This window comes from Myxine glutinosa, chromosome 5 (genome assembly GCF_964187855.1).
Source record: "Myxine glutinosa chromosome 5, kmMyxGlut1.1, whole genome shotgun sequence".
Taxonomy (NCBI): Eukaryota; Metazoa; Chordata; class Myxini; order Myxiniformes; family Myxinidae; genus Myxine; species Myxine glutinosa.
In genome coordinates, this window is record NC_136265.1 from 167,971,953 (window position 1) to 167,984,906 (window position 12,954).

A 12,954-nucleotide genomic window follows, 5' to 3' on the forward strand; every position below is an offset into this window, starting at 1 on the left:
CACACTAACACTGCGAGCTTTATGTTCTCTCAAAAGATATACCTGCATGAAATGCAGCTCTATAAAATAAAGCAGGTGATATAATATGGAATGTATATTCTCCAACATACATTCCATATTATATCAGTTTTTAGCAGTGAGGACAAGGACAAACAGGTAATCTCGTTCTTTTCTTCTTTCACCATTTTCGTTGAACCGAATGGAGCGGGAGACACGGCGTTGTGTGTTTCATTCATTTATTTGTTTATCCAATTTTTGTCACAACATGGGATTGCTTGGCATTTATTATTCGCGAAGTTCCACATCAAAGACGTTATTTTAAATGCCTGAATATAGTCATATATGACTTTCTTTACAAATGTCACAATTAGCATGCGGCTTGCTTGGTGTGTTCTGTTGGCCTGCAGCCTGCTTGGTATGTTATGTTAGCATGCAGCTTGCTTGGTGTGTTCTGTTGGCCTGCAGCCTGCTTGGTATGTTATGTTAGCATGCGGCTTGCTTGGTGTGTTCTGTTGGCCTGCAGCCTGCTTGGTATGTTATGTTAGTATGCAGCTTGCTTGGTGTGTTCTGTTGGCCTGCAGCCTACTTGGTATGTTATGTTAGCATGCAGCTTGCTTGGTGTGTTCTGTTGGCCTGCAGCCTGCTTGGTATGTTATGTTAGCATGCGGCTTGCTTGGTGTGTTCTGTTGGCCTGCAGCCTGCTTGGTATGTTATGTTAGTATGCAGTTTGCTTGGTATGTTCTGTTGGCCTGCAGCCTGCTTGGTATGTTATGTTAGCATGCAGCTTGCTTGGTATGTTATGTTAGCATGCAGTTTGCTTGGTATGTTCTGTTGGCCTGCAGCCTGCTTGGTATGTTATGTTAGCATGCAGCTTGCTTGGTATGTTATGTTAGCATAGAGTTTGCTTGGTGTGTTCTGTTGGCCTGCGGCCTGCTTGGTATGTTATGTTAGCATGCAGCTTGCTTGGTGTGTTCTGTTGGCCTGCAGCTTGCTTGGTATGTTATGTTAGCATGCGGCTTGCTTGGTGTGTTCTGTTGGCCTGCAGCCTGCTTGGTATGTTATGTTAGCATGCGGCTTGCTTGGTGTGTTCTGTTGGCCTGCAGCCTGTTTGGTGTGTTATGTTAGCATGCAGCTTGCTTGGTATGTTATGTTAGCATGCAGTTTGCTTGGTGTGTTCTGTTGGCCTGCAGCCTGCTTGGTATGTTATGTTAGCATGCGGCTTGCTTGGTGTGTTCTGTTGGCCTGCAGCCTGCTTGGTATGTTATGTTAGCATGAAGCTTGCTTGGTGTGTTCTGTTGGCCTGCAGCTTGCTTGGTATGTTATGTTAGTATGCAGCTTGCTTGGTATGTTATGTTAGCATGCGGCTTGCTTGGTGTGTTCTGTTGGCCTGCAGCCTGTTTGGTGTGTTATGTTAGCATGCAGCTTGCTTGGTATGTTATGTTAGCATGCAGTTTGCTTGGTGTGTTCTGTTGGCCTGCAGCCTGCTTGGTATGTTATGTTAGCATGCGGCTTGCTTGGTGTGTTCTGTTGGCCTGCAGCCTGCTTGGTATGTTATGTTAGCATGAAGCTTGCTTGGTGTGTTCTGTTGGCCTGCAGCTTGCTTGGTATGTTATGTTAGCATGCAGCTTGCTTGGTGTGTTCTGTTGGCCTGCAGCCTGCTTGGTATGTTATGTTAGCATGCGGCTTGCTTGGTGTGTTCTGTTGGCCTGCAGCCTGCTTGGTATGTTATGTTAGCATGCAGCTTGCTTGGTGTGTTCTGTTGGCCTGCAGCTTGCTTGGTATGTTATGTTAGCATGCGGCTTGCTTGGTGTGTTCTGTTGGCTTGCAGCCTGCTTGGTGTGTTATGTTAGCATGCAGCTTGCTTGGTGTGTTCTGTTGGCCTGCAGCTTGCTTGGTATGTTATGTTAGCATGCAGTTTGCTTGGTGTGTTCTGTTGGCCTGCAGCCTGCTTGGTATGTTATGTTAGCATGCAGTTTGCTTGGTGTGTTCTGTTGGCCTGCAGCCTGCTTGGTGTGTTATGTTAGCATGCAGCTTGCTTGGTGTGTTCTGTTGGCATGCAGCTTGCTTGGTATGTTATGTTAGCATGCAGTTTGCTTGGTGTGTTCTGTTGGCCTGCAGCCTGCTTGGTATGTTATGTTAGCATGCAGTTTGCTTGGTGTGTTCTGTTGGCCTGCAGCCTGCTTGGTATGTTATGTTAGCATGCAGTTTGCTTGGTATGGTCTGTGAGCATGCAGCTTTCTTTGTATGTTCTGTTGGCCTGCAGCCTGCTTGTTATGTTATGTTAGCATGCAGCTTGCTTGGTATGTTCTGTTAGCATGCAGTTTGCTTGGTATGGTCTGTGAGCATGCAGCTTTCTTTGTATGTTCTGTTGGCCTGCAGCCTGCTTGTTATGTTATGTTAGCATGCAGCCTGCTTGGTATGTTATGTTAGCATGCAGCCTGCTTGGTATGTTATGTTAGCATGCAGTTTGCTTGGTATGGTCTGTGAGCATGCAGCTTTCTTTGTATGTTCTGTTGGCCTGCAGCCTGCTTGTTATGTTATGTTAGCATGCAGCCTGCTTGGTATGTTATGTTAGCATGCGGCTTGCTTGGTGTGTTCTGTTGGCCTGCAGCCTGCTTGGTGTGTTATGTTAGCATGCGGCTTGCTTGGTGTGTTCTGTTGGCCTGCAGCCTGCTTGGTGTGTTATGTTAGCATGCAGCTTGCTTGGTATGTTATGTTAGCATGCAGTTTGCTTGGTGTGTTCTGTTGGCCTGCAGCCTGCTTGGTATGTTATGTTAGCATGCAGTTTGCTTGGTGTGTTCTGTTGGCCTGCAGCCTGCTTGGTATGTTATGTTAGCATGCAGTTTGCTTGGTATGGTCTGTGAGCATGCAGCTTTCTTTGTATGTTCTGTTGGCCTGCAGCCTGCTTGGTATGTTATGTTAGCATGCGGCTTGCTTGGTGTGTTCTGTTGGCCTGCAGCCTGCTTGGTGTGTTATGTTAGCATGCGGCTTGCTTGGTGTGTTCTGTTGGCCTGCAGCCTGCTTGGTATGTTATGTTAGCATGCGGCTTGCTTGGTGTGTTCTGTTGGCCTGCAGCCTGCTTGGTGTGTTATGTTAGCATGCAGCTTGCTTGGTATGTTATGTTAGCATGCAGTTTGCTTGGTGTGTTCTGTTGGCCTGCAGCCTGCTTGGTATGTTATGTTAGCATGCAGTTTGCTTGGTGTGTTCTGTTGGCCTGCAGCCTGCTTGGTATGTTATGTTAGCATGCAGTTTGCTTGGTATGGTCTGTGAGCATGCAGCTTTCTTTGTATGTTCTGTTGGCCTGCAGCCTGCTTGTTATGTTATGTTAGCATGCAGCTTGCTTGGTATGTTCTGTGAGCATGCAGTTTGCTTGGTGTGTTCTGTTGGCCTGCAGCCTGCTTGTCATGTTATGTTAGCATGCAGTTTGCTTGGTATGTTCTGTGAGCATGCAGCTTTCTTTGTATGTTCTGTTGGCCTGCAGCCTGCTTGTTATGTTATGTTAGCATGCAGCTTGCTTGGTATGTTATGTTAGCATGCAGTTTGCTTGGTGTGTTCTGTTGGCCTGCAGCCTGCTTGTTATGTTATGTTAGCATGCAGCTTGCTTGGTGTGTTCCGTTCGCATGCAGCTTGCTTGGTGTGTTCTGTTACGTGAAAGGGGGAATGCGTAGCTAGACTGTGGTAAGTGTAGTATGGTCCGTGTGTTTCCAGTAGGTTAGACTGCCATGTAACAGGGAACTGTCGGAGTAAGTCGTTTGTTACACGTGATGCCGAGAAGGTAGTGTATGTAATTTATAGACAGGTTAGACATTCATTTTGCAGGTGTAAACATCTCATGTTTGTAGGCGGGGCTAGTAGGTGAGAACTTCCCAAGAGAGAGGCACACATGTCACATGTGCAAAAGGCCATCACAATGTCTGGCTAGTGTGTATCAGCCATGGCTGCACAATGTGCTGTGAAGCTGGAAGTGCCATCTTGCATTTATTTTTATTGGCATCGCCCCATCGGTGGGACAGCCAGAGGAGAGCTCCACCCAGGATGAAGGAAGAACGTGAGAGACCTCACTTGGAGGAGGGAGAAGAACAAGAGAGACCTGGAGACGAGGACGAGGAAGAAGAGGCCTCGTGTGCTCAGAGGGAGATCAGGAAGCCTCATGGAAAGGAGCACACAAGCAAGCTGTTCACGAAGGGGTTTTGGAGGGGACTGATTGTGGCTTTGTCTCTGGGTGCATTGACCCAAGCTGGGATCACACTGTGCTTTGGAGGGCAAGAAAAAAGAAGACGGAGGGCAGAGCAGGGGGCTTCGATCACTTGGAGGACAAAGGGCTCCACAAGGCCTGGTGGAGGCTGATCGACACTGGCGTTCCTTGTGATTGATCTTTGTCGTGCTCGTTTTGTCTTTCAGCATCTTGGTAGCTACTCGTTACTGGCTCTTGTCTCGCACCTGGTTTCCAAACCTGCGTACACCCTGCGCATCAGAGAAAAGGTAAGTCTCGCCTGCATTATTGTCTTGTTGCACAAGTGTGATCCGTGGCGTCCGTCTAGTGCGTTAGGAATTAATTTATTTCCGATCATTGTACATATAAATACATAAGTTTGAATATTCCCATTTACATATTTGTGCCCTTTTTGACTCGCATGGTTCATTCTGTTTTTGTTTATAGCGTCTTGTTTACCCTCTTCCATGTTTACTTAATTTCCAAAATAAATCCTTTAAAAGGTAAGAAAACGTGTTTGAAGTATCTGTTTTCCGTGTGTGTTGATCAATGATTTTGGCCCAATTGAATGATCCTTGGGGAACGGTAAAGTTATAATTTATCGAACACATCATCATCATCATCATCATCATCATGTTAGGACCGTTTCCATGCTTGCATGTGTAAGCCATGATTCACCTAATAGTTGCGTTCCAGGCTGTGCGATCCGTTGCTAGCCCTCTTGTTAGCCCTTTAACTCTCAGGAACTCATTCCATGTTTTCCTTGGATGACCTCTCGCTCTCCTTCCATTCACATTCATATTTATACACCTCTTCACACAGCTGCCCTACCCCATCCTTTCAAGGTGTCCGAATCACCTCAACCTACCCCTATGCATGACCTCACTAATGCTCTCAATACCTAACCTACCTCTTAGTTCCACATTTGGTTTCCTATCCTTCAGTGTCACATTACACATCCATCTCACCATTCTCATTTCATTTCGTTCACACCTCTGTTCATCCTTCTTTTTGATTGCTCAAGTTTCACTGCCATACAACATCATGCTTTGAACGCAAACTGCATAAAGCTTTCCCTTTAGTTGGAGATAGATCCCCCTCGATGTCAATAGGAGTAACAACTCCCTAAACTTCCTCCAACCACTTCTAATTATTGCAATCGCTGCTTCTTCTGCACCACCATCTGCAGCAATAATATCACCAAGGTAACAAAATGTATCGACACATTCCAGGGATACATCCCCATCAACTAATCTTTCCACTGACTGGTGCCACTTGTTTAACTGCACAGGCAGCACATTTAAACTCAGGAACCACCTGCAATGTACCCCTGATGCCACGACACCTCTTGTGCACCCAGAAGTTACAGTATTTACACATTATTGAGTTGCTACCTACACCTTTTTATCGACAGCACAAGGCCACCTCCCCCTTTTTTCCACAGTTCATTCTTCCACCTCACTAACCAGTGCTTTTGTTTTTGTTGTATTCACTTTCAATCCACTGGCCTCCATACTCTCCTTCCACACTATATATTTACTCATTACCTCTTCCACATTGTCGGCTATCAGCATTAAGTCATCAGCATACAGGAGCTCCCAAGCTAAGTTCCTGTGATATGGCCTCAAGAACCGTGATGAACAAGAATGGGCTTAAGACTGACCTGTGGTGAACACCAACTTTCACTTCAAAGTCCTCACTCTGCACTCCATTTACACTCACAACATTTTTTGAGCCATCATACATCGCCATGACTACCCTGACTAACCAATCATCTACACGGTACTTTCCCATTGACCATTGCATCACTTCCCGAGGCACCTTGTCGAACGCCTTCTCCAAATACACAAATATAAAGTACAGTTGTCTCTTCTTCCCCAGATAATTTTCTTGTATTTGCCTAATTATAAAAATTGCATCTAATGTGCCCCTTCCTGGCATAAAGCCAAATTGCATTTCATGTTCATTAACACACTGTCTTATCAATTTATCCATGACTCTCTCTACCACTTGAACACAGTGCACTGAAGTTGCTTACACACATGGTTCTAATGAAATAATAATAACAAGCATTCTGAGTATTGCGCTGCAATACATGTCCCCTACCGGCAGTCTGTCGTCCAGAAAACTGCTGGGGAAATTACCAAGGGTTATTTACCCACAGGTTCTGAATCGTTCCCAATCGCTAATTACCTCAGGACGGGCTCACCTGTGATTCACACTCGGGACTTCAATTTATACACCTTGCAGACAGGTCAGCAGAAGCACGAGAAAACAAGTTGTTGAGAAAGAACCCTTTTCAGTCGCTAAATATCAGTAATTTATTATATTTTCCGGTTCATGATCAATGATCGATGTGTATATATATATGTTGCTCGGCTTGGCTCCGCCCCTCCGGAAAGCGCTCGCTGTGTCGCGCTGTTGACGTTCGCGAGACGAGGCTGAGGGCACGCGGTGCGGCTTGAGAAGAACTCTAGAATAAACAAGAGATATCCATAAAAAAAAAAAAAAAATTTCGTTTAATTAACGATATCTGCCAAACCACGTGCCCTATCGCAAATTCCAAAAGGACATTTTAGTAGATTGACATGCTGAACAGATCTGTGAAGTTTCCCCTCGATTGGATCAAAAATGAGGGAGCGGCTCAGTTTTAAAGGTTCATGCTTAAAAACGTCATAACTCTGAAACCATGTGACGCATGACGTCATGCTCGCTGACTTTTTTGTTCGTCATGGGTATGCGATTCTGCCTGCAAAGTTTGGCCTCGATCTGTTCAGCCATTGCAGAGCAAAAGGGATTTTCGTGTTTTCACGAAAAACAATATGGCGGCCGAACCACGTGACCTGTGACGTCATAATTACCATTAAAATATTCTACAGACCGAGTCCCCCTTATGGTGAAAATTTGATCTCAGTCGGTCCAATTATTGCAGAGAAAATCTTTTTTAAAGGAAATTAAAATTTAAAATGGCACTGAGTTAAGGATCATCAGAATTATCAGAATTCCCAAAGTTCAAAGTGCCATAACTTTGTCAAAAATGATCGAAACGTCGTGAAGTTCCAACTTGATCTGTAACTTATCATGAGGAAACCATGTGCTAAGTTTGAAATCATTAGCTTTAAGCGTTTAGAAAAAAAGTCCAGAAAACTGTTCTTTGCGTGACGGACTGACAGACTGACAGATAGAGGGACGGCGTGCAAACCCATAGTCCCCTCAGGTGTACACCGGTAGGGGACTAAAAAATGTTTATTTCACATATTATGAGATGAGATTAATTAAAATGGACAGATTGCACCAGAGGACCAATACATAGACTCCTATGAGACCGAACACTTGCACTTGGCCATTTTATAGAGCTGGACACCCTTGGCCCTCACACTTGTTCCACCTCCATACTGCCCAAGATATCGATCGTCCGAGGTCTTTCCACCTGCCCCTCATCATGCAAGGTCCCACCTCATGCCAATGTTTGCAGGGGGTGACGTGCGTCTCCCGACTGATTAAACTCGAGGCGTTTCACCACGTGTATTCTCGCAAAAAACTCAATGCTCCAAGCAGGTCACATTTTGCACGCCTCCTGGTTTGTGGGCACCATTGTTCTTGGTAACCCACCACGGGGTCCAGCGTGGGTAGCAGGTTGGCAGCACGAGAGCGAATTGCAGGGGACCAAATCCAAGCGAACAACAGTGCTGATGTCCTGTGTTGCAGATGTAATTATGTCTTGATTCGGTCCTTGGGTGGCTTTACAAAGAAGTCGGCATAGGACAATTACTATAAGCTATCTACAGGGAGACCTTGCTGCTCCCCTCAGCGCACATTGTTAAACAACACAAGTTAATCTACACAAAGCCATATTACAAGGGAAAGCTAGCCTACCTGAGCACACGTTCCACCCAAACTTACATATGCTGCCGAGGGAGACCTCCCTTCCCTCCACCCTAACCATGTAACTATATATATATATATATATATATATATATATATATATATATATATATATATATATATATATATATATATATATATATATATATATATATATATATATATATATATATATATATATATATATATATATATATATATATATAGTATATATATATACAGTATATATATATATATATATATACAGTATATATATATATATATATATATATATATATATATATATATATATATATATATATATATATATATATATATATATATATATGTATATATATACATATATATATATATATATATATATATACATACTAGCTTGGCTCGGCTCGCTGTGCTCGCCTCACCAAGCGTCGTCACTGAGGCACAGGCTTATTTTAGCTGAGGCACCTAAAAACACCTAAAAACACCTCACAGCCATAAAACACGTAATAAAAACACCTCACCACCACGAAATTAAAAACACCTCACAGCCATAAAACACGAAATAAAAACACCTCACAGCCATAAAACACGTAATAAAAACACCTCACTACCACAAAATTAAAAACACCTCACAGCCATAAAACACGTAATAAAAACACCTCACAGCCATAAAACACGAAATAAAAACACCTCACCACCACAAAATTAAAAACACCTCACAGCCATAAAACACGTAATAAAAACACCTCACAGCCATAAAACACGTAATAAAAACACCTCACAGCCATAAAACACGTAATAAAAACACCTCACCACCACGAAATTAAAAACACGACTGTACCTGAGTTGCTGTGTTGTCATGATTTACACCAATCATAATACAAACAATTATTTTGCACAAATGTATTTGTTGTGTTTGTGATATTACATTTTTATAGGCAATTTAGGTTGAAGATTCAGGTTGAATGTTTTTTTTTTCAAGAAAGAACCCCTCAGCACATACATATATGGGAGGGGTAGGTGCAGACTGGAAGTTTGGGACGATTACACCTCACCACCAAGTAATTCAAAACACCTCACCACCAAGTAATTCAAAACACCGCACCACCACGTAATTCAAAACACCTCACCACCAAGTAATTCAAAACACCTCACCACCACGTAATTCAAAACACCTCACAGCCATAAAACACGGAATAAAAACACCTCACAGCCATAAAACACATAATAAAAACACCTCACAGCCATAAAACACGTAATAAAAACACCTCACTGCCATAAAACACGGAATAAAAACACCTCACAGCCATAAAACACGTAATAAAAACACCTCACTGCCATAAAACACGGAATAAAAACACCTCACAGCCATAAAACACGTAATAAAAACACCTCACTGCCATAAAACACGTAATAAAAACACCTCGCAGCCATAAAACACGTAATAAAAACACCTCACAGCCATAAAACACGTAATCAAAACACCTCACCACCACAAAATTAAAAACACCTCACAGCCATAAAACACGTAATAAAAACACCTCACAGCCATAAAACACGTAATAAAAACACCTCACAGCCATAAAACACGTAATAAAAACACCTCACAGCCATAAAACACGTAATAAAAACACCTCACAGCCATAAAACACGTAATCAAAACACCTCACCACCACAAAATTAAAAACACTTCACAGCCATAAAACACGTAATCAAAACACCTCACAGCCATAAAATTAAAAACACCTCACAGCCATAAAACACGTAATAAAAACACCTCGCAGCCATAAAACACGTAATAAAAACACCTCACAGCCATAAAACACGTAATCAAAACACCTCACCACCACAAAATTAAAAACACCTCACAGCCATAAAACACGTAATAAAAACACCTCACAGCCATAAAACACGTAATAAAAACACCTCACAGCCATAAAACACGTAATAAAAACACCTCACAGCCATAAAACACGTAATAAAAACACCTCACAGCCATAAAACACGTAATCAAAACACCTCACCACCACAAAATTAAAAACACTTCACAGCCATAAAACACGTAATCAAAACACCTCACCACCACAAAATTAAAAACACCTCACAGCCATCAAACGCGAAATAAAAAACACCTCACCACCACGAAATTAAAAACACCTCACAGCCATAAAACACGTAATAAAAACACCTCACAGCCATAAAACACGTAATAAAAACACCTCACAGCCATAAAACACGTAATCAAAACACCTCACCACCACGAAATTAAAAACACCTCACAGCCATAAAACACGTAATTAAAACACCTCACAGCCATAAAACACGGAATAAAAACACCTCACCTCCACGAAAGTAAAAACACCTCACAGCCATAAAACACGTAATAAAAACACCTCACAGCCATAAAACACATAATAAAAACACCTCACCACCACAAAATTAAAAGCACCTCACAGCCAAGTAATTCAAAACACCTCACCACCAAGTAATTAAAAACACCTCACCACCACGTCATTTAAAAACACCTCACCACCAAGTAATTCAAAACACCTCACCACCAAGTAATTCAAAATACCTCACCACCACGTCATTTAAAAACACCTCACCACCACGTAATTCAAAACACCTCACCACCACGTAATTCAAAACACCTCATCACCACGTCATTTAAAAACACCTCACCACCACGTAATTCAAAACACCTCACCACCACGTAATTCAAAACACCTCACCACCACGTAATTCAAAACACCTCACCACCACGTAATTCAAAACACCTCACCACCACGTAATTCAAAACACCTCATCACCACGTCATTTAAAAACACCTCACCACCACGTAATTCAAAATACCTCACCACCACGTCATTTAAAAACACCTCACCACCACGTAATTCAAAATACCTCACCACCAAGTAATTCAAAATACCTCACCACCACGTCATTTAAAAACACCTCACCACCAAGTAATTCAAAACACCTCACCACCAAGTAATTGAAAATACCTCACCACCACGTCATTTAAAAACACTTCACCACCACGTAATTCAAAACACCTCACCACCATGTGATTTAAAAACACCTCACAACCATGTGATATTAAAACACCTCACCACCACGTCATTTAAAAACACCTCACCACCACGTAATTCAAAACACCTTACCACCATGTGATTTAAAAACACCTCACCACCATGTGATATTAAAACACCTCACCACCACGTCATTTAAAAACACCTCACCACCAAGTAATTCAAAACACGTCACCACCACATCATTTAACACCTCACCACCACATAATTCAAAATACCTCACCACCACATGATTCAAAATACCTCACCACCACATGATTCAAAACCACCATCACGTTATTAAAAACATTTCACAACCACGGAAACAAAAGTTTCAGGGAGTCGTTAAGTGACAACACAGACACTGCCCAGAGGTGTCGATACTGTATGTAGATAAATGACTGTACCTGAGTTGCTGTTTTGTCATAGTTTACACCAATCATAATTCAAACAATCATAATGCACAAATGTATTTGTAATATACGTGATATTACGTTTTATAAACAATTGAAGTTGAAAACTGAAGTTGAAAAAAAAAATCCCCCCCCCCCCCAAAAAAAATCCCCCCCAAAAAAAAATGTGGAAATTTTTTCAAAAAAAACCCACCCTTAGGACATACCGACGGGAGAGGTAGGTGTATACCAGAAGTTTGGTACGATTTCACAAAAGTGTGAGGGAGTAGTTGAGTGACAACACAGGACAACACAACACGGGACAACACAGACACTGCACAGATATATATATATATATATACACGCTGGCAACATTTTGTTGCCGAACTTATTGCACTGTTGTCAGTATCACATTCGTAGAACTATTTAAAACCGCTCGTAAAAGACTGCAAAATATATGTAAATGACTTCAAAATCGAGGTGATAGAATGGCAGCATAGTGTTATAGAATTGCCTAATTTTACCGGGAACTGATCAGCCCTCTCGTGGTTTGCACTTGTACCTGCTCCAACAGTGATGGCATCTTTGAACTGCTCCCGCCATGAGTTGGTGCCCACAACCAGTGCCAGGTTTGTTTTCTTGATGAGCTTGTCAACCGTACTCTGTGGAGCATTCAAACATGTCAAGATAAAGAATAGAGACTTCATTGACCTGTAACACCCTTCATTATTGTCAATAATAAGATGTCGATGAAGACAAAGTTGCTTAATTTATTAAGGAAAATAATATCATGAGTACAAAGTCATTCCATACATCTCATTTTGCATCATTGTCATTTTCCTCCCAGTCATTGTTTACTCATTGTTCTAATTTCTCTTTGTCTGAAATTGATGCATTGATCATCAATCTGCTAAATACAATATCTCAATGGGATTTAGCTTTGTTGGAGTGTAATGTGGTAATAACTGTTCAAGGTGGAAATTTGGTTTGAAGTTTCAGCAGCACAAACAAAGTAGTAAAGTTACATTAACCCTTCACTTGCAGTTTCCTCTTTAAAATGCTGTTGTGTATGAATGGTGTAAAATGCACACGACTTTCTTGCAGTTTCATCTTCCTTGGCATAGTATCTCATATACCTATATGCATATATTTATATGTGTATATCAATATACATGTACCAATATGCATATATTTATATGTGTATATCAATATACATGTACCAATATGCATATATTGACAGGTGTATATAAATATACATGTACCAAAATGTATGTACTAATATACATGTTCCAATACACATGTCCATGTTCGGAACCCTGGTGTTGGGCTAGCGGCTAGGGTGCCAGCTTAGGATCCTAGGATCCTGGGTTCGAATCCCGGTCGATCGCTGAATTAACGCCAGGGGGGTTGA

At 42.0% G+C, this 12,954-nt stretch overlaps 2 protein-coding genes across 2 annotated transcripts in view; one reads left to right on the forward strand and one right to left on the reverse strand.

The window, feature by feature from the left end:
- The window catches only part of LOC144892419 (uncharacterized), a 748,105-nt gene that overhangs the window by 647,533 nt on the left and 87,618 nt on the right, over window positions 1-12,954 (forward strand). The window lies entirely within an intron of this gene.
- Window positions 1-12,954, reverse strand: part of LOC137426756 (sodium/calcium exchanger 3) — a 432,206-nt gene that overhangs the window by 30,865 nt on the left and 388,387 nt on the right. Inside the window, exon 5 of the mRNA XM_068115604.2 lies at window positions 12,106-12,205. Within this exon, the coding sequence (XP_067971705.1) occupies window positions 12,106-12,205 (100 nt within the window). The remainder of the gene's footprint in view (window positions 1-12,105; window positions 12,206-12,954) is intronic.